This window comes from Hemiscyllium ocellatum, chromosome 19 (assembly GCF_020745735.1).
Source record: "Hemiscyllium ocellatum isolate sHemOce1 chromosome 19, sHemOce1.pat.X.cur, whole genome shotgun sequence".
Classification (NCBI taxonomy): Eukaryota; Metazoa; Chordata; class Chondrichthyes; order Orectolobiformes; family Hemiscylliidae; genus Hemiscyllium; species Hemiscyllium ocellatum.
The window spans coordinates 20,435,462-20,458,841 of record NC_083419.1 but is presented as its reverse complement, the minus strand read 5'-3'; the positions used below and the strand labels follow the sequence as shown (position 1 = coordinate 20,458,841).

At 43.3% G+C, this 23,380-nt stretch overlaps 1 protein-coding gene across 4 annotated transcripts in view; it reads left to right on the top strand.

Annotated features, from left to right (window-relative positions):
• Positions 1-23,380, top strand: part of ptprb (protein tyrosine phosphatase receptor type b) — a 114,899-nt gene that overhangs the window by 18,390 nt on the left and 73,129 nt on the right. For 2 of the 4 annotated variants that reach the window (XM_060839738.1, XM_060839742.1), the window contains exon 4: positions 20,825-21,101. In XM_060839738.1, coding sequence (XP_060695721.1) covers positions 20,825-21,101 — 277 coding nt within the window. Of the gene's footprint in view, positions 1-19,252; positions 19,577-19,692; positions 20,345-20,824; positions 21,102-23,380 lie in introns of those variants that run through there. The other 2 variants (XM_060839739.1, XM_060839740.1) reach the window with 2 other exon arrangements.

Below are 23,380 nucleotides of genomic sequence, written 5' to 3'. Positions count from 1 at the left end.
CTTGGGAAGGAGATAGAACTGGGCAGTGCGGGGTTCCCAGACAATGATGTTGGAAACTGTGGGTGGGAGATCTCCTGAGGTTCTGTATGGCCTGGGAGATGATGGTTTGGTGATGGGGGGTGGGATCATGGTCAAGGGGGTAGTAGGAAGAGGTGTCCTCGAATTGGCATTTGGCTTCAGCGGTGTAGAGGTCAGTGCACCAGGCTACCACTGCACCCCCTTTATCCACTGGCTTGATGGTGAGGTTGGGATTGGAGCAGAGGGATTGGAGGGCTGCGCATTGTGAGGGTGAGAGGTTAGAGTGGGGGAGGGGTGTTGACAGGTTGAGGCGGTTAACGTCCTGGCAGCAGTTGGAAATGAAGAAGTCGAGGGCAGGTAATAGGCCTGCGCAGGGTGTCCAAGTGGATGCAGTGTGTTGGAGGTGGGCGAAGGGGTCCTCGGAAGGTGGGCGGGAATCCTGATTGTGAAAGTAAGCTTGGAAGCAGAGGTGACGGAAGAATTGTTCGACGTCACGGCATGTATTAAATTCGTTGATACATGGACGGAGGGGAATGAAGGTGAGTCCTTTGCTGAGGACTGATCGTTCGTCCTCAGTGAGGGGGAGGTCTGGAGGGATAGTGAAAGCTCAGCAGGGCTGGGAGTTGGGATCTGGTGTGGGTGTGGAGCTGGGAGTGGGGGCGGAAACTGTAACTGGAGTGGGTGTGATGGTGGGGGAATGGGGGTGGAGCCATGAGCAGGGGTAGTGTTCCCCTCGGGAGGTGGGGATAGTGACAGTAGGGTGTGTGGGGGGCATGTCAGCAGAATGCAGGTGAATGGCGCTGGTGGAGTCGGAAGTGGTGGTGACTACAGCAGTAGGGGTGGCAGAAGTCACTGAGCGTGTGGCATCAACGATGATGTGAGGGGCAGAAGTGATGTCACGTGTGATGCATGAGGAATTGTGAAGTCTGGAAGTGGTTGTGGGAGTGGCCATGATGGGGGGCGGAAGTGACATAATCAATCAGCGTGGGGGTGGCAACTGCATCAGCCGCATGCCTAATGGCGTCTGAATAGTTTCCGAGGCCAGTGTTCTATTAAACATTGATATTTCAGCAAATGTGCTTTCATGGGATGAAAACATACTAGTGACCTAAACAATTCCAGAAATTAAGTACTTATTCACAAACATGAATAAACACATTTCCTCTTAAAGTATTTGCTGACTTCATGCATTTGACTCAAATTTGCCAGTTTATTGTATCAGTGTCCATTTCTTTTGTTCCATAATGCATTGCAAAAAGACCACAAGTTTACCAACTGTTTGGACAAAATATAGGGTATCCATGTAACCAGAAGCCAGTCAGGGATTGTATATGTGATTCAGAATCTAGGATTGTTTAGTGGGAACCAATATTTCTGTAGACACTATGGTAAACAATTAGACCACAAAAAGCTTCAGCATGCGTAGCAGTTTTCTGGCCAATAAGCTGAATCTAATTGATGGGTTGGTTGTTATTTCAAAGTAGGCTGACCCTGTGTAATGCAAAACCTCTCTAACTTGATAATATTTATTTCTGAAGAGCGCAAAGAATTAAGGAATTTTGGAAATATATTTGAGCTTGTTATGCAACTATACTTGTTCTCTTGAAGAATATCAAAGATGAAAAATTAGAAGGTAATTATATCAGATTTCTAATTCTGAACATATTTTGCAATCTATATAAAAATGAATTGTCTCTCTGTAATAAAGAAAAATGCCTACAGTCCTTTGTAAAATTGGTAATTATTTAGTTGCTTACGTACAGCACTCACCAATGTCACAGAGTGTTACTCATATTGAAGTTCCAGTATTTGTAAAATGCTGTGAAGTCTTGTCATTCACACCTTCCATTCATGAATTCACATATCAGTGCAAAACATTACATGCGTCACATAACCCATTATCATTTCAACATTTGCTCATCTATGAGACTTTTGAACAAAAAGTGCTGTCTAAGGGTATTTTAATAACAGAACCTCCCAATGCAAAGTGTAGGCTCTTAGACACTGACATAATGGTGGAGTATTGTCTCTCTGGGAGTGGAGCATGCACGCTAATGTGTTAAGTGCCATGTTGCACTTGGGCCCATATTATCATAATTTGTGATTCATGCTTATAGGTGTGCTATATGCAGCTGTAGTGGTAAATAGTACAATGCATCACTATATTTTTGTGCTATTTCTCCAAGAGAACATCGTTATGTTCAACAAACATATTGCCTTAAGCAAATTTTATTGGATTTTATCTTCCACAGTGTTGTTTATGCACCATAATGTTTGACGTTTGGAAACTATCAAATTTGCGCCCATTATCATATGTTGGCTGTTCATGAATTTGCCGTTTGCAAGATTTTGCGTGAACACAGCCCCTACAAATGGCATGGTTTTACTCTGCTATGAATGAGTGATTAGTTATGTAATTAAAATTTGGCATGCATTATACCGAGGAAGATATGGATGGTCTTCAAATATCCAAGTATCAATCAAATTCCAAGAAATAAATAAATAGCCTCTAAAATATAAAACATAATTAAAAAATATTGACAAAATCCAAATTTTGATGGCTGTCAAAGTTAACATGAAATCTAATAACTGAGCTAGGAGTCTTCATTTTGCATCATCACTACATCAATATAAACATTGGAAATCTGTAGGAATCCTTAGTTCTTTGCAGTAATCATGAGAAGTGTCATTTATCCTTTAATTCTCATCATGTGCAATGCTGTTATAAATTTTGAGACTCTGTTTTACTGTATGAATACTGACATAATTTCACAACATCACAATTGGTCTGATTGTACTGCCATCAAGTGCCTTCTGATTATTTCCATCATTACAGATTCTGCAAAATCCAAGTTGCATTGATACTTTAGAAGGAGTTTGGTTATTGAGTCAATAATCAGAAGTCATAGGTTTAAAATCATTGTCAAAAGAACAATGGGAGTTCAGTTTTTTTTCAGTCAAAGTTATCAGATCTGAAACACTTTGTCTAAAAAAAGTGGTGGAAGCTAATTCCATGAATAACTTTAAAGGTGAATTGGGCAAGTACTGAGAGATTAGTAAATTCAGGGTTACTATCAAAAAAGCACGAATGCGGGACTCTGTATGATTACTTCTCAAAGTGATTACTCAAAGGGCTGGATTACCTCCTTCTGCAGTGCATGCCTCTAAAATCCATGTTAGACCAGCTGCATAATTTTGAGCATCCCTTGAGTTTTTAAAGTGCTCCTATTGAGTTTAGGAATTTCACAAAAATGTAATCAGTGCCATGGAGAATTTCACCTTTATGATAAAAGTTTAGAGCCAGGAAGCAGTATAACAGGAAAGTCACATTGTGAAAATTTAGGATAAATGGTATCTGTACCTGTACCTATAACAATAAAATGTTCAACCTTATACTTACCTTGTATTCCAGACCATCATGTTGGATACTGATATCTTTTCAGAAGTTTAGTTAACTTATTCTGAATATTTAACTTTTTAAAACAGGCTTGGATTTATTGTAATTGGCATTTGCTTATTTTGTTTGTCTATGTCATGATTTTACAGTTGACTATCCAAATAGACAAGAGTTGCAAACAATTTATTTTCTTAATGGTCAGCTGATTTCTGAATTCGCAGTTCAGCCAGTAAGTCTGCAGGTGCTGGAGGTCTCAAACCTAAACAGAAATTGCTGGTGAGACTAATATGTCTGGCAACATCTGTGGGGAGAGAAAGCAGAGTCAGAATTCTGATGAAGAGTCACTAGACTTTCTCTCACCACAGATCCTGCCAGACTTGCTGAGTTTCACCTGCAATTTCTGTTTTTGTCAATGCGTGCGGTTGGACCATGTGCCTTTTGAATTTGAACATTATCTATTTTGAGAAGACCAATTGCATCAGTTCTAATAGCAGACTGTGGTGCCTCCTTGTCCTTTATATATCAGTAACATGAATACACTTTCTTTACTCCCTCTGCTTGCCTGCTTGGCCTGCCTCTTGGGTAGCTGATTTGCTTCCAATTTTCTGAGAATGATATTTTGTGTTAACCACAGGAAGATATATGACAACAGGCAGCCACAATGGTCTCCTTTCCTTGTTATGGTAAAACTATTGCCTCAATTCAATACCTTTCCAAAATGGTATGATATTGATCAGGAATTACTTTACGTTATAGATAATACATAAACCTTGAAGCTTCCAGTTTCTTCTCCATAAGGCATAGTATTGATTCTAGAAAAGATTAAAAGCTGAGTCAATATTGGTGAACTTTAAATCTAAAATTTTTGGCACATAAATGCAACATTAAAGTAATTCAACATCTGACCATGCACAATACGAAAGTATTAATTATCACCACAATTATTATGTAACATATCCTAAAGTCTAAGCTAAAAATCTGAAGATGATGAGTTTAAATCTTACCCAGTATCTGTGAAATTGAATTAATTGAATAAGTAAATTTGAATTTAAAAGAACTAATATCTGCAAAGGTGACCTTGGTGACCATACAACATAATTGTTATAAAAACCCATTAAGTTCACTAATAACTTTTCGAGAAGGTAATCTGCCAACCTTACCTTATCAGGCCTACATGTAACTCCAGACCCATAGAAATGTGATTGACTCTGAACTACCCTGTGAACTGGTCTTGCCAGCAGTGCCTACTTTGTATCAGTCCCAAAGCTGGTCAAATTCCACCATAACTTAATCATTACGAATGAAGAATCATCCAAAACTGACTTTTTTTTGCAGGTAAATGATGACCTGTTCTTAAGGGTGTAAGTGTTTCTGAATAAGTTATTAATTTGAATACAGTTTTTTTCCTGTGGCTGACTGAAAAATCAAGAATGACTAGTTGCAATAATGAACAGTTTACAGTGTTTAAGCAGCCAAGCAAATAATGTCATTATTTTACAATCCATTTAGGAAGGTTATTAGTGTGCAAGCTGTGGCAGTACAAACCACAATGGAATAATCAAAACTGACTATGTGCACATCAGAAGAATAGATACAGTCGAGCTTTGAAAAGAAGCTTTGTGGTATTGATGGAATCTGCTAACCAGACACACAGTGCACCAGCAAATGGTAGACAATATAATTACAGTGACCACGACATTCTAGACATGGAAAGAAGTGAACAAGTAACCATATAACCTCAACAAAGGATGTTAATAAGTGTGACCATTATATTAATATGGCTGTGATAGTTTTATGATACAATACAATTCAACACAGGAACAGGCCCTTTGGCCCACCAAGCCGATTCCAATTCCTAGTCTTTATTTAGAAGAACGACTCCAGTGCATCTCCTCCACTTCCCGCACCACTGCCCTTGAGCCCTACTCCTCAAACTGCAATAAGGTCAGAACACCTCTCCCAATCCTCACCTTCCACACCACCACCCTCCAGATACAACGCATCATCCTCTGCCATTTCCGCCATTCACAGTCAGACCCTACTACCAGAGATATATTTCCCTCCCCAGCACATTCCGCAAAGACCATTCCCTCCGTGACTCCCTCATTTGATCCACGCCCACCACCAACCCATCCTCCATTCCCGGCACTGTCCCTTGCCACTGCGCCCACACCTCCCCCCCCCCCCCCCCCCCTCACCTCCATCCAAGGACCCAAAAGATCCTTCCACATGTGGCAGAGATTTTCCTGCTCCTCCAAATATCTCATCGACTGTGTTTGTTGCTCTCAATGTGGTCTCCTCTAATTTGGGGAGACAGGACGCCAACTTGCGGAGCGTTTCAGAGAACATCTGTGGGACACACGCACTGAACAACCCCACTGCCCTGTGGCTAATCACTTCAACTCCCCCTCCCACTCCGCCAAGGACATCCAAGTCCTGGGCCTCCTCCACTGTCAAATCCTAGCTAGCTGACAAATGGAGGAAGAACACTTCGTCTTCCATTTTGGGACCCTCCAACCACACGGAATCAATATTGATTTCACCAGTTTCCTCATCTCCCCTCCCCCCACCTTATCTGATATCCAACCCTCCAACTCAGGTCTGCCCTCTTGAACTATCCTACCTGTCCATCTTCCTTCACACCTATCCGTTCCACCCTCTGGTCTGACCTATCACCATCACGCCCCACCTTCATCTACCTATTGCATTCCTAGCCCACCACCCTCCAGTTTATCTTTCAGCCCCCTTGGGACCCCCATATTCTTGATGAAGAGTTTATGCTCGAAATGTTGACTCTCCTGCTCCTCATTTGCTGCTTTACCAGATGTGCTTTTCTAGCGCCACACATTTTGATTCTAGTCCTTATTTAGAATCACTATTTATTGCCATACCCAGTTTCTATCCCTCTGTTTGCCTCCTGTTCATGTGTCTTTCAAAATGCACCTTAAATTTTGCTAACATGCCTGCTTCCAACACCTTGATTGGCAGTCCATTCCAGGCATCCACCACCCTCTAGGCGAAGCATTTTTCCTGCACTTCACTCCTCATCTCCCCCCTCTCACCTTGAACAAGTTTTGTTTCCATTCCATCTCCATAACTTCATCACAAGAGTAATGGAGACCACATTTGTATGCATGAGTGGGAATTCTGACAAAGTTATATGTACAAGTCTGAGGAAATACGAACAAAGAGACAATTAAAGTGCATAAATAATATGATCAGGCAAATGAAGCACTTGTCTCTGCCATCTCTAGCTTTAGCTGCATTGTATTTTATAGCACCTTTTAAGGTTGCACCATGGTCCAAAATGAAATACAGGTGGAGGTGGGTACTGCAGATGCTGGGGGTAAGGTAACATTAGAGTGGTGCTGGAAAAGCACAGCAGGTCGGGCAGCATCCAAGGAGCAGGAAAATCGATGTTTCAGTCAAAAGCCCTTCACCAGGAATGAGGCTGTGAGCTTCAGGATGGAGAGATACATGGGAGGGGGGTGGAGTTGGGGAGAAGGTAGCTGAGAGTGCAATAGGTGGATGGAGGTGGGGGGTAAAGGTGATAGGTCAGAGAGGAGGGGGGAGCGAATAGGTGGGATGGAAGATTGACAGGTGGGACAGGTCATGAGGACGGTGCTGAGCTGGAAGGTTGACACAAGAGTAAGGTAGGGGGAGGGGAAATGAGGAAACTGGTGAAGTCCACGTTGATACCATGGAGTTGGAGGGTCTCGAAGTGAAAGATGAGGCATTCTCACGGCTGTGAGAAGTGAAATATAGCCAACATTTGAAGTGTAATCACTGTATAAGGAAACATAGCAGTTAATTTGCAATAAGGGAGGGTGTTCTTTGCTTGAAGGAGTTCTCTGATATATGGTTACCTGTAAGATATATTTCAACTCAACAAATTTCCACATCTTATGAACTCTATGATACAGGAAGTAATTGCACTGGGATCATCTATCATCTCTTGCCTTTTGATGACTTTGAGGATCTTAATACCAATGAAGGATTCAGATCATCTTTAGCATGTTATGGCCATATTTACATAGATGTTCACAGGTCTTTGCCTGCTACCCCCAGCTCATTCTGAGTTCTGAACAATGCTTACACAAGCTCACGTACAGATTTATATAGTAGTCCACAGCAGGGTGATCTTGGAGTTGGCACACACATTGGCAACTGGTACTTGATAATGTAACGACCAAGTGACAGATGCCAGCAATACAGATATTACTGAGGTCACAGAGGCAGTGGTGACTGGGTAAGAGATATCACAGAAAGAAATAGTCTTCCATCTGAATCCATAGTAATTAATCTTACCACTACAGTAGAAGTCCTCTCAATCATGGTGGATGTGGGCATCAGCAGCTGGATTTGTGTAAAAAGTCAAAACACAGCAAAGGAAACCAGATAGAATAGAGAAATAATACTTGTTCATAAAACAAGTTGTCTAATGGTTTATCCCTGTGATCATATCCTTCCATGAAATTCTGTTATATTGTGAAAAAGTGGAAGACAAAACAAGAGTTTATAGATATGCAGACTACATGTAAATGAAACAGTGGATTCTGTTGGCCAATATTAGGCAAAACGCTGTGAATTGAATTGGTTCCTGTCTTCTTGCTTTTCATTGTTTTGCACTGACACAGCCTCTTGTGTTGCTTTGTCGCACACAGTTCTGATGAAGAGCCAGTGGACTCAGAACATCAACTCTGCTTTCTCTCCACAGTTGCTGCCAGACCAGCTGAGTTTTTCCAGCGATTTCTATATTTTTTATTCCTAGCATCCAAGGTTCTTTGGGTTTCTTTATTCATGAACCACAATTTATGGAACATGAATAAAACTTCAATGTTTTTGTTCACCTTGTAAGAGTGCAGCAGGCCCTTTGTAGCACTCTCAAGGTCGGAACTATTGCCTTAGTAGAATAGTTATATTCTCTGAGATGAGCTTGATTAGAGTTGTTTGTAATGCAAATTTAAACAACCATTATTTTAGCATTACCTCATATTTCCCAGGAATGATCTATTCAATCTATTATCTTCCAAAGATAGTAGAGGATTGCCTCACTAATCAAGTACGTAGGATATGTAGTGCTCTTCCACCTAAAAGAAGATTACTATTTGCCTGTAAATTATTGTCTGTAAATTGGTGTCTTAACAGAATAAACAATTTGCACTTTCAGGGATCATTACTTTTATCTTTATATACGCCATTGGAATAATGGTGAATTCTCAACTGGCAACATGGGCAGAGTTCACAATGCCTCTATTATTGACGATTTATCAAATTGACAATAGCTTTTGATAAGGGTTTTTTTGCTAAATTTAATGTCCATTCATGTGTATAAAAATAAAATTTAGCTATCCATCTTATTCATCATTGGTTAACTGTAATACTTTTCCCTGCACTTTTAGAGTCTTCTGGTCAAAAAAAATGTTCAATTCTATTCTGTTTATTGCTATAACTAAAGCAATTCATATTAAAGAAGACATCTTCAACCATTCAGACATCAGTTGGCGAGTGCCATAATCTACTTGTTCATACAGTGCTCCTCTGTTATACGCAGAATGATAAAACTTCTGCCTGGAAAGGGTGTCAGGACAATTCTCTCCTACTAGGCTAGATTGTATCAATCGCCCCAGCAACTAAAGACAACCTCCTCCTGCTTCTGCTCCTGCTACTTTTACTCTTCCTCTGTTTGCAGCTTTAACAAAAGCCATAGTCCACTGGTAGCATTAATGTTCAGGTTAATGATTCGCAAAAACTGGTAAATATCCTAGAATTTCATTATTTAGCTGAGAGTATGATCTGGTGGAAGTATTTTTCATCAGTAGTAGCAACAACGATTGCAACAATTATTATCATAAGAATTACTGCTGCTGTGTAACACCGTAGGATTCCAGTTTGCTGTTTAACAGTTTTTGTATTGTTCTTCCCCAGAACTTTCTAACTTTTTGAACTACCTGTGGGGAGGTGATGGCCTGGTGGCATTATTGCTGGATTGTTAATCCAGCTATCCAGCTAATGTTCTGGGTTCAAATCCCAGTGTTGCAGTTGGTGGAATTTGATTACAATAAAAATGTGGAATTAAGTGTTTAATGATGATCATAAAGCCATTGTCTATTGTTGGGGGGATCCCCATCTGATTCACTAATATCTTTTAGGAAAGGAAACTGTCAACTATACCTCATCTGACTTACATATGTGGTTGACTCTTAACTGCCATCTGGGATGGGCAATAAATTCTGGTCAAACCAACAACACCCTGATCCTGTGAATAAATAAAAAAAACTGAAAAATAACAATTTTGGAGGAAACTAGAATATAGAGTAACACTGCAACAAATTGAATTTAAAACTGTATCCATAATTTAGACAACTGTTAACAATTATTCTATCATAAATCTGGTCACCCTGAAAGGAAAGCAGACACTCTGTGTTGTCCCTTTCAATATTGTAGCATGTATCAAAATTGAGGGATTTAATTCAGATATTTTGGCACATCTGAACAAAGTATGTTTCAATGTGCTTTACTTACATAATCATATAAATGGTGTGCTGTAGATTATGTATTAAAATGTGTATGATGTAAAAACACATGAAACATGCTTACATAAATTATGATAGTCATTACTGACTTGATGTGAATTAAGTATCTTTCCACAATAAGAAATAATAACAAATGTCAGACTACTTTTGATACATTTATACAATTATACTGGTTTCAATTCAGATCACCGCTAATGTTCACCTTAAAATGTTTAAAATTCTTATTGATGTACAGCACATAAGCAAACCAACAGACAAGTCCTTGCTTTTAGTAAAAGAAAAATATCTGCTGACAACCGAGTGCAAATATTTATCTGACATACGATAAACAATATCATGAACTATTCCAATTTGGAAGTACTTAAGTGAAAGCCAGTTGACAAGTAAATTAAAGCAATAAATATTGTTTTTTTAAGTTGAAAGGAAACAGTGACAGACATTAGTAAATATACTTTACATTCTAAACATTTCCATGCAGGATTAAAAAGCCTTATAAATTGAATATTGTAATTCTACGAGTGATCCAAAAATGCCAAACATACTTCTGAAAGATATCAAAATAAAATAGAATTGTTACTCAGTCCAAACCAACCAGGATGTTGTCTCAATTCAGAGAAGATAAGCTGATAAGAAAAACACTCCTATCCCAAAGAATTCCCAAAGTAATTAATTATTTATGTAGTCGTGTTGTAGACAAATGCAACAACCGGTTTAAAAGGAATAAGGTTCCACAAAGAACAAATGAAATCAATGATAAATTAATACATTTTTGGCATCAGTTAAGACAGGAATGTTGGCCAGAATATTGCAAGAACTCAATGTTCTTCTTCAAGTAATGCCATGGAATCTTTTCTATCTATCTAATCAGGCAAATAAGTCATAGAGTCATAGAGATGTACAGCATGGAAGCAGACCCTTCGGTTCAACCTGTCCATGATGACCAGATATCACAACCCAATCTAGTCCCACCTGTCAGCACCTGGCCTATAACCCTCCAAACCCTTCCTATTCATATACCCATCCAGATACCTTTTAAATGTTGCAATTGTACCAGCCTCCACCACTTCCTCTGGCAGCTCATTCCATACATGTACCACCCTCTGGGTGAAAAAGTTAACCCTTAGGTCCCTTTTATATCTTTTCCCTCTCACCCTCTAGTTCTGGACTCCCCCAACCCAGGGAAAAGACTTTGTCTATTTATCCTATCCACGCCCCTCATAATTTTGTAAACATCTATAAGGTCACTCCTCAGCCTCCAACGCTCCAGGGAAAACAGCCCCAGCCTGTTCAGCCTCTCCCCATAGCTCAAATCTACCAACTTTGACAACACCCTTGAAAATCATTTCTGAACCCATTCAAGTTTCACAACATCTTTCCGATAGGAAGGAGACCAGAATTGCAGGCAGTATTCCAACAGTGGCCTAACCAATGCACAGCCGCAACACGACCGCCCAACTCCTGTACTCAATACTCTGACCAATAAAAGAAAGCATACCAAATGCCTTCTTCACTATCCTATTTACCTGCGACTCCACTTTCAAGGAGCTATGAACCTGGCCTCCACGGTCTCTTTGTTCAGCAACATGCCCTAGGACCTTACCATTAAGTGTATAAGTGCTGCTAAGATTTACATTCCAAAAATGCAGCACCTCGCATTTAAGTGAATTAAACTGCATTTGCCACTTCTCAGCCCATTGGCCCATCTGATCAAGATCCAGTTGTAATCTAAGGTAACCTTCTTCACTGTCCACTACACCTCCAAAGTCTTATCGCCTTTAATGTCTCTTCTGAAGATTGCTACATCTAACAAGGCAGAACTCAATCAATGGCTCTCTAAGGTACTCCAACCTTTTGGAGTGATCTTTGACTTTCCAAATCAGAGAATAGAATGCAATCAACTGAGCTAAGTCACAAATGTATTAAATAATCAATTTAAAATTTGTCCTTTTTTTGTAGTTTAATGGAATGTGGGCATTGCTGGCACATTGTTCTTTATCTCTAATTTCCTTTGAACTGATTGGCTTGCTAGGCCATTTCAAAGAACAGTCAACCACGGTACTGTGGGTCTGGAGTCACAAGTCGGCTAAACCAAGTAAAGATGGCAGATTTTCTTTGCAACAGAGCATTAATAGTCACTATTACTTGAGTCTAGTTATATATTGCAGATTTACTGACTGAACCAGAAATCCCATTAGCTGCCACAATGGAATTTGATTCCACACTCCCAGAGTATTGGCCTGGGCTACTGGACTACTAATCCACTGATACTACCACTATGCTATCATCTTTCTATTTAGTCATGTTACTGTTCCAAAAAAAATAAATTTGAAATCTGATTTTCAGAAGTTTATAAACGGATGGGTATTTCAGAGGGTTGGCATAGTGCATTGAACTTAGTGTATTCCTTTGTGCTGTAAGTTCTATAATTCTCAGGAAATGAGAAAGCTTTGGACATTTAGATTTGTGGTACATTTCATTTTGCAGCAGCTTTTCCATTCAATGACATGATCATATGAGCAGAAAAATTGAAACTGTAAAAAAAATTATTTCCTCACTAACTCTTTTACTTGAAAGGAATCTTACAAAATTGGTGTTTTTTTTTAGTTTTATAAGTGTTGGTTATAACACTAATATATTCCTTTTATGGAATATACAGTTGTAATTCATGGCAGGAAATGTATTTTTTTCATTCTCAAAATTTAGGTGTGACTGACAAGGCTGGTGTTTTTTTGCCCAGCCTGACTGGTACATAGCTGATAGTGAACCTAATGCTTCAACAATTCCAGAGTTTTCTAGATGACTTCCCAATACCTCGACACGGTCCTGTCCCCTTTAGTCCAAGTCCCAATACCTCGACACGGTCCTGTCCCCTTTAGTCCAAGTCCCAATACCTCGACACGGTCCTGTCCCCTTTAGTTCAAGCCACCGAACTCATCTCCCAATACCTCGACACGGTCCTGTCCCCTTTAGTCCAAGAACTCCCCACCTACGTTCGGGACACCACCCACGCCCTCCACCTCCTCCAGGATTTTCGCTTCCCCGGTCCCCAACGCCTTATTTTCACTATGGACATCCAGTCCCTGTACACCTCCATCCCCCATCACGAAGGACTCAAAGCCCTCCGCTTCTTCCTTTCCCGCCGCACTAACCAGTACCCTTCCACTGACACCCTCCTTCGACTGACTGAACTGGTCCTCACCCTGAATAACTTCTCTTTTCAATCCTCCCACTTCCTCCAAACTAAAGGAGTTGCCATGGGCACCCGCATGGGCCCCAGCTATGCCTGCCTCTTCGTAGGATATGTGGAACAGTCCATCTTCCGCAACTACACTGGCACCACCCCCCACTTTTTCCTCCGCTACATCGATGACTGTATCGGCGCTGCCTCGTGCTCCCACGAGGAGGTTGAACAGTTCATCAACTTTACTAACACCTTCCATCCCGACCTGAAATTCACCTGGACTGTCTCAGACTCCTCCCTCCCCTTCCTAGACCTTTCCATTTCTATCTCGGGCGACCGACTCAACACAGACATCTATTATAAACCGACTGACTCCCACAGCTACCTGGACTACACCTCCTCCCACCCTGCCCCCTGTAAAAACGCCATCCCATATTCCCAATTCCTTCGTCTCCGCCGCATCTGCTCCCAGGAGGACCAATTCCAACACCGCACAGCCCAGATGGCCTCCTTCTTCAAGGACCGCAGATTCCCCCCAGACGTGATTGACGATGCCCTCCACCGCATCTCCTCCACTTCCCGCTCCTCCGCCCTTGAGCCCCGCTCCTCCAACCGCCACCAAGACAGAACCCCACTGGTTCTCACCTACCACCCCACCAACCTGCGCATACAACGTATTATCCGCCGCCATTTCCGCCACCTCCAAACGGACCCCACCACCAAGGATATATTTCCCTCCCCTCCCCTATCAGCGTTCCGCAAGGACCACTCCCTTCGTGACTCCCTTGTCAGATCCACACCCCCCACCAACCCAACCTCCCCCCCCGGCACCGTCCCCTGCAACCGCAGGAAATGTAAAACTTGCGCCCACACCTCCACACTCACTTCCCTCCAAGGCCCCAAGGGATCCTTCCATATCCGCCACAAGTTCACCTGTACCTCCACACACATCATCTATTGCATCCGCTGCACCCGATGTGGCCTCCTCTATATTGGTGAGACAGGCCGCTTACTTGCGGAACGCTTCAGAGAACACCTCTGGGCCACCCGAACCAACCAACCCAATCACCCCGTGGCTCAACACTTTAACTCCCCCTCCCACTCCACCGAGGACATGCAGGTCCTTGGACTCCTCCACCGGCAGAACACAACTACACGACGGCTGGAGGAGGAGCGCCTCATCTTCCGCCTGGGAACCCTCCAACCACAAGGTATGAATTCAGATTTCTCCAGCTTCCTCGTTTCCCCTCCCCCCACCTTGTCTCAGTCGGTTCCCTCAACTCAGCACCGCCCTCCTAACCTGCAATCCTCTTCCTGACCTCTCCGCCCCCACCCCACTCCGGCCTATCACCCTCACCTTGACCTCCTTCCACCTATCCCACCTCCATCGCCCCTCCCCCTAGTCCCTCCTCCCTACCTTTTATCTCAGCCTGCTTGGCTCTCTCTCTCTTATTCCTGATGAAGGGCTTATGCTCGAAACGTCGAATTCTCTATTCCTGAGATGCTGCCTGGCCTGCTGTGCTTTGACCAGCAACACATTTGCAGCAGTAGATGACTTCAGGGGCAGTTAAGTGTCAATGGTGGTGGTGGGGGATCAGGTATGGATACCAAGTTTCCTTCTGTAAAGGGCATTACTGAACCAGTTGGACCATTAGGGTCTTGCATCAATTTGACTGCTTTAAAACAATTTCTGATACCATCCTTTCTCCCTGCATGGTTAAAAATGACCTCAGGTTAACAGTAGAATTTGAATTTTTTAATATGGATTATTGTTTTGGCCTTCGGTTATTAATTCAGGAATACAAGAACTAACTATTGTATGGTTATTTATTTAGATTAATTAATCTTGTTTACAGTTTACTATAACAAGCAGGAGAACAAAGTGTTATTATAACAACCTACCAATGTATCTAATCATTTACAAATACTAATTTGAAAGCAAATTTGCCTTTTTAAAATATCTGCCTTCTACTAATGTGAAATTGCCTATGATGAAAAAGACACCAGGGAGTACAGTGACATATATAATTGCTGCTGAGTGTTTGAGGAACTAAAAATGAAGGCATCCAAGAAATGTAAGAAAATGTAAAAATATAACTGAACTAGATTGTAAAAGGGTTTAAAAACAGATTGCATTGACTACCTATGGACGGCATTTCAAAATGGAGCACAATCTAAAATAAAATGCATTCATATTGTGGCACCTTCTGAGATGGTTTGAAACAAAAACAGGAAATGTTGGACAAAGTCAGCAGGTCTGGCAGCATCTATAGGAGAAAAAGGAGTCAATATTTTGGGTCTTGTGACCCTTCTTCAGAACTGGTCACTGAAGCCCAAACGTTGACTTTGCTTTCTCTCCTCCGATGCTGCCAGACTCTCTGAGCTACGCTAGCAGTTTTTGTTTTTGTTTCAGACTTCCAGCATCCTTTTTTTTCTCCATGGGACAATATGTAACAGACCCTTGACTTGGGCACTATTAAGGGATTGGGCATTATAAAAGAATTGCAGCATCTGACTGATAAATACTGTCTCATGGAAAGAAGAGAGGAAAGAAGGAATACAGAGGAGGAAGCGCTGGATGTCTTGAAACGTATGAAAGTGGATAAATCCCCAGGACCTGATCAGGTGTACCCTAGAGCTCTGTGGGAAGCTAGGAAAGTGATTGGTGAGCCTCTTGCTGAGATATTTGCATCGTCGATAGTCACAGGTGAGGTGCCTGAAGACTGGAGGTTGGCTAATGTGATGCCACTGTTTAAGAAGGGTGAAAAGGACAAGTCAGGGAACTATAAACCAGTGAGCCTGACGTCGATGGTGGGCAAGTTGTTGGAGAAAATCCTGAGGGACAGGATGTACATGTATTTGGAAAGGCAAGGACTGATTAGCGATAGTCAACATTGTTTTGTGCGTGGGAAATCATGTCTCACAAATTTGATCGAATTTTTTGAAGAAGTAACAAGGAGGACTGATGAGGGCAGAGCAGTAGATGTCATGTCTATGTACTTCAGTAAGGCATTCGGCAAGGTTCCCCATGGGAGACTGATTAGCAAGATTAGATCTCACAGAATACAGGAAAAACTGGGTGGCACAGTGGTTAGTGCTGCTGCCCCAGAGACCCGGGTTCAATTCCTGCCTTAGGTGACTGAGTGTGTGGAGTTTGCACATTCTCCCCGTATCTGCACAGGTTTCCTCTGGGTGCTCTGGTTTCTTCCACAGTCCAAAAATGTGCAGGTTAGGTGAATTGGCCATGCTAAATTGTCTGTAGTGTTAGGTGAAGGGGTAAATGTAGAGGAATGGGTCTGGGTGCGTTGTGCTTCAGCGGGTTGGTATAGACTTATTGGGCCGAAGGGCCTGTTTCCACATTGTAAGTAATCTAAACTAGCCATTTGGTTATAGATCTGGCTCAAAGGTAGAAGACAGAAAGTGGTGGTGCTGGAGGATTGTTTTTCAGACTGGAGGCCTGTGACCAGTGGAGTGCCACAAGGATCGGTGCTGGGTCCTCTACTTTTTGTCATTTACATAGATGATTTGGATTCAAACAGATGAGGTACAGTTAGTAAGTTTGCAGATTGAAGGTGTAGTGGACAGCGAAGAGGGTTACCTCAGATTACAGCAGGGTCTGGACCAGATGGCCAATGAGCTGAGAAGTGGCAGATGGAGTTTAATTCAGATAAATGCGAGGTGCTGCATTTTGGGAAAGCAAATTTTAGCAGGACTTATACACTAAATGGTCAGGTCCTAGGGAGTGTTGCTGAACAAAGAGACCTTAGAGTGCAGGTTCATAGCTCCTTGAAAGTGGAGTCGCAGGTAGATAGGATAGTGAAGAAGGCACTTGGTATACTTTCTTTTATTGGTGAGAGTATTGAGTATAGGAGTGGGGAGATCATGTTGCGGCTATACAGGACATTGGTTAGGCCACCGTTAGAATATTACATGCAATTCTGGTCTCCTTCCTATCGGAAAGATGTTGTGAAACTTGAATGGGTTCAGAAAAGATTTACAAGGATGTTGCCAGGGATGGAGGATTTGAACTATAGGGAGAGACTGAACAGGCTGGGACTGTTTTCCCTGCAGAGTCGGAGGCTGAGGGGTGATCTTATAGAGGTTTACAAAATTATAAGGGGCATGGATCGGGTAAATAGGTAAAGTCTTTTCCCTGGGGTCGGGGAGTCCAAAGCTAGAGGGCATAGGTTTAGGGTGAGAGGGGAAAGATATAAAAGAGTCCTACGAGGCAACTTTTTCATGCAGAGGGTGGTACGTATATGGAAAGAGCTGCCAGAGGAAGTGATGGAGGCTGGTACAATTGCAACATTTAAGAGGCATTTGGATGGGTATAGGAAGGGTTTGGAGGGATATGGGCCGGGTGCTGACAGGTGGGACTAGATTGGGTTGGGATATCTGGTCGACATGGATGGGTTGGACGGAAGGGTCTGTTTCCATGCTGTCCATCTCTATGACTCTATGAATGCCGAGCTGATGGAAATGGTGGTGCTGCGATCAGATTAGTAACCTGAACGGGAAATGATAAATTATTGGTATATATACAGCACGATTAAATCCAACACGCTAGAAACAAGCAAAATTCCAATGACATTTCCTGTTAATGATGTGAGTTGGAGAATTTGCAGAGCTTTGGCGAGAAGGCAGTGCGATTTATTAGTTAGATGTTTCAAGGAGCAGGTATGATGGCCCAAATGTCAGAATTTGATATTTATTGCGTGAGTTGTGTTCCTGTTGTTCGATCCGTGAGGTACAGAACTACACCCTCTCTACATTTCAACGTATCTGAAAGAAATTACATTGTGGCTTATGCACAGATCCTAAGATTCAGAAGAAAACGTTCATCCGTTGGTTTCTGTTGATGCTCAATTGTGGAACTAACAGTTCCTGAAATATAAGTCTATTGTACAACTTTCAGTCAAACCTTCTTAGATAATCAAATAAATTATTAGATCAGTTTCAATGCATTTCTCCCTCCAGGAGAAGGAGACCCTGAAATGTAAAACTGATTTATTGACAGAAATCTGGGGAGGGGCCAGTTAAAGTCAAGGCGAGGTTGGCTGCTTGTAACAAGGTGAAGTTCAGAACTTGAGAGTATAGCGTTTAAAACACAAGCAGTCCAGGTTGTGTGTAATGATTTGGAGGTGCCGGTGTTGAACTGGGGTGTACAAAGTTAAAAAATCACACAACACCAGGTTATAGACCAACAGGTTTAATTAGAAGCACACTAGCTGATGAAGGAGCGGCACTCCGAAAGCTCGTGTGCTTGCAATTGAACCTGTTGGACTATAACCTGGTGTTGTGTGATTTTTAACTTCAGTTTTGTGTGTGTGTCAGAGAGAGAGAGAGGCGACAGGACCAAGAGAAAGGAGTGCGCCACATGACCTTATTGTTTGCCTTTTGGCAGTCTGTTGTAAATAACTCGGCGGGTTATGTGCAAGTTCAGATTCTTGCGAGACAAAAAGTTCTGCAAAGCCCTTTCCTCCTGATAAAGGCTCGAATCAAAGTTAGAAAAATGACAGGAAGCGCCGGGTAAGTATATGGACGAAGCCGGGCTGACTATTAAAGCACATCCTGGCCCTCCCATTGCCTGACATCCGCACTTTCCTCTCCCAGAACAGTGCAAACGCTGCCGCTCTATTGTTAACTGCCTTCTGTGAATAATTGACTTGTGGAGAATATCTAAACAATTTACTTTTATCGAGCTAAACACAATCGAGCAGTTCGGGGGGGTTGGCGGTGGGCTTGAATGTCAATGTGAAACTGCACTTTGTTGGAGTCCCGCGATTTAAAATTCTCATTTCTGTGAACATGAAACAAAGGTGACCCTTTCACTTGGCGGCTGGACAATACAGTTGCAGAGTATAATGCAAAGCCTGCATTTTAGAACAGACACCGAGAACAGCCAGCATTTGAAAACTGGCAGGCACTGACAACGGAAAACAAAACTAGACAGTACCAATAAGCCTAGGAAGTGACTAAACAGTGCAGTGGATTCAAAAAGGACAAGGGAAAAGATTGGTGGTAAATCAAAAACACACAAATTATGCAACATTAAGGGAGAATAGAAGCAAAGGAAGAGAAACAGAATAAAGTGGTTCATAAAATCAAAGAGAGAGGGAAATTCAGCTTTAAGAATTGGAATAAATAAGTGCATGTTCAGGTCTCCAGTATCCTCACTGCTTGCTTTTAAGAACTGGACAGAGTGGGACTGGGAGATTATAAGAAGGACAGCCTGAGGAGAGAGATAAACGATTGATAGCAAAAGGACTGAAGGATAGAAAATCGGGGCGTGGGGAGGAGATGGAGATACGGTTTAATTCTGTACACAGGAAGCGGCTCAAGGAACTAAAGGTGAATAAAGTGCGGAGTCCGAACGGTGGGTCGAGCGAGTGTACAAAGTTTGACGGAGAGGCGGGGAAGGGAAAGGCGGCTCGTCCACGAGAGGTAAAGAAAATAAACAGATTATCCCCCGAAAAAAGTGAGAGTAGGTCTGAGTGAAGGCGCTGGGAGGGTCAGTGGAGTCAGGAGGAGGGAGTTGGGGGAGGGGACGCGAGAGTGGAGGGTATGTTTGAGGGCTGCCTTTCACAACTCGGAAACTCCAAGAGTAGATGCCGGGAGGATTTGCACTTTTCGAAGCGAGGCCGTAGGGATTCTGAAAATTAAGTCCCAAACCTGGATTAATACTTTGGAAAGAGCTGAGGAAATTCACTCTTAATTGAGGAAGTCAATGGAAACGGTTCAGTTGAGTGACTGGGTCAGGATGGCAGGGTGGAAACTCCAGCCCACAGTTCACACCGTCTCCCTGTACACTGGGAGCCCGCTCCAGCCTAACGCCACAGATTCCAGCCGATCCCACTGCTACCCGCCTTACTCCAGCGGAGTGCTCGAGTAGACCCCATCGCAAGAGAGATAAACTAACCTCGGGAATACTTGGGGAGCACATCGAGGAGTTTCTCCGTCTCTCTGCGGTCAACAGGTGTCTCTCTCTCTCTCTCTCTGCAACACAGAACTCCCTCAAGAATTTGGATTGTGTGACAGTGCTGGTTTGGAAAGCTCACCGGTCGCTGTAGAGATTGTCACTCACAGATCTGTACAGTATTGATTATAATATACCTATTAGTCCGGGAGGACCGGTGGATAAGAACCACACACGCAATGCTGAGACCTGAAACAGAGTCCATGTTGTTATGGATGGCATTCTGTCTGTTCAAGGTGAGTTCTGGTAAAGGTACCTGCCAAACCTCTTTAATATCCAGGTGATCGTCAGCAGACACGCCTGTTAATTTTTGGAACTAAAACATAACAACACTTGCAGTTCTAAGGTGAAATTAAACTACAATTGCGTTTTTTCTTTGTTGGTCTCGTACTCAGTCACCCACTTGTTTCTCAATCCACTGAACCATGCACGTTTGGAAAAAGATGTGTTTACGGGAAAAGGAGGCACGCGTAACTTTTTCCTCTTCAGGATATTTGTAAAAATTGCCAAATGTGAAAGGGAACAACAATGTAATTTTGATGAATGCAAAAGAAAAAGTTTCCAAAACCTATCGTTTTGTTTTGTCAGAATTATTCAATGCTGTACTAGCACAGGGACATTTACAAACCATTTCTGAAGTTCGCCCACGCTGTGCGCTGGAAGGAAAGGTTGGATTAATTGCTTTGTTTGTGTGTGTGTTTTACTTTTCATTCCAGTATGGGATTGTGGAGGCTGAGAGATGTGCGGTGAACATGACTGGTATCAGACAGACCGGGGGTACCGTCCACCTGGTGTGGAGCAGCCCGGGGAGCGCCTGCAACTTCAGCGTGGCTTACATACGGAACCAGTCCTGGGTGGAGAGCTGCAACCCCGCTCTGTCCAGCGGAGCTGCCTTCGAGTGTGAGGTGAACGAGCTGGAGGCGGGCAGACTACACCGGCTCTTGATTGTGTCGCTTACTGACGGGCTATCGGCAAATATAACAGTGCAGACAGGTAAGGTACAGACCTGGACATCATAGAAATGGACGAAAGAGGCGGGAGGAAACCTATTATTTATAATTGGGGAGTGGGGCTATCAACAAAGGTATTATATGTTATTAAGTGTACGATATACGTTAGTTGACCAGGTCAGATGTCGCACATCACAGGTTGTGATTTCAAATAAACCTGTTGGACGATTACCTGGTGTCGTGTGACACATTGTCCACCCCAGTCCAACAACGGCACCTCCACATCATATAATTCCGTATCTGGGTAGACTATGTTCAATTATATAATGACATTTTCTATTAACGTACTTATGGAGTTAAGACCCCTGTTAGAGTGTGGCACAGCCTCAGTTTGAAATTCCAATTCCTCCCGGGGTTAAAAATTGACATATCCACGGGAAGTATACGTGGGGAGTGGTGCGGCGGGGCGATGTTGGAAGTTAGTGGGGGTGTTAATAACCCAGTTTCACCTGAAGAAAGAAACAGAACTTCCCGGGAACCTTCAGCAACTCTTGGGGATGATTCCCAAACAGCGGCCGCTGGGTGGCGTCTACAGACAGCCTGCGGCACCAACTTAAACCAGCGTGTTGTACAGTCCGCACACTTCAACCAGGCTGAGGAAAGACAGCAGTTTCCTCAACCACAGTTCACTCTTCTGCTAAAGGGCATGAACTCGACCATTGAGGAGGCTGGATTAAAACAAAAAGAATAACACATTGTCATGTAATACTGGATTTACTTTATAGGGGAGTGCCCGGAGGTGGTTATTTTCCACAAAAAATTGTCTGCAGAAGTGTTGGGGAACAGAAACAGATTATTTCCCCCCCTCCCCTATCAGCGTTCCGCATATTTCCCTCCCCTCCCCTATCAGCGTTCAGCAAAGACCACTCCCTTGGTGACTCCCTCGTCAGGTCCACACCTCCCAGCAACCCAACCTCCACTCCCTGCACCTTCCCCTGCAACCGCAGGAATTGCAAAACTTGTGCCCACACCTCCTCCCTTACTTCTCTCCAAGGCCCCAAGGGATCCTTCCATATCCGCCACAAGTTCACCTGTACCTCCACACACATCATCTATTGCATCCGCTGCACCCGATGTGGCCTCCTCTATATTGGGGAGACAGGCCGCCTACTTGCAGAACGCTTCAGGGAACACCTCTGGGACGCCCGGACCAACCAACCCAACCACCCCGTGGCTCAACACTTTAACTCTCTCTCCCACTCCACCGAAGACATGCAGGTCCTTGGACTCCTCCATCGCCAGAACATAACAACACGACGGTTGGAGGAAGAGCGCCTCATCTTCCGCCTGGGAACCCTCCAACCACAAGATATGAATTCAGATTTCTCCAGTTTCCTCATTTCCCCTCCCCCCACCTTGTCTCAGTCGATTCCCTTGGACTCAGCACCGCCCTCCTAACCTGCAATCTCCTTCCTGACCTCTCCGCCCCCACCCCCTCTCCGGCCTATCACCTTCACCTTGACCTCCTTCCACCTATCACATCTCCATCGCCCCTCCCCCAAGTCCCTCCTCCCTACCTTTTATCTGAGCTTGCCTGGCACCCTCTCCTCATTCCTGATGAAGGGCTCTGGCCCGAAACGTCGAATTTCCTGTTCCTTGGATGCTGCCTAACTTGCTGTGCTTTAACCAGCAACACATTTTCAGCTCTGATCTCCAGCATCTGCAGACCTCACTTTTTACTCGAACAGATTCAGTCACCTTTCGAAGGTAAATCGAAAGGCTCGACATTTGGAAAGTGAAAACTGCTGGCAACAGGCTGGAATCTAGACGGAAAGATATGTCACTTCACTCCATGTCCAATATCTCACTTGGAAGCTCAGTTCATAACTTCGAGATTAAAGCTGACAAAAAAAACGGTGATATTGTAGTACGGTGGTAGTGTCCCTCCCTCTGGGCCAACCACTCCAGGTTTGCGACTCACTTGCATCAGAGATGTGTCCGAACATTGTTTTTAAATATGAATGATTAGTTCCTCGCTTAAATATTGACTATGCACACATTAGAATTATGCTTCTACCTCAGTTAATTATCATGGCAAGAGCTGTTTTTCGAGGAGAGATTATTTCCAAATCCACTCTCCCCCTTCCCCTCCCCCCCCACCTCCCTCGCCCCCCCCTCGCACTCCCCCCTCGCACCCCCCCCCCCTTGCGCCCCCCCCCGTTGGCAGTCTGCCTCCACCTTTATTTAGACCGTACAAGTGCGTACAGATGTGAACCGCGGTGATATTACTGGACAGAGGCCAATCCCTAAATATGCAACAAT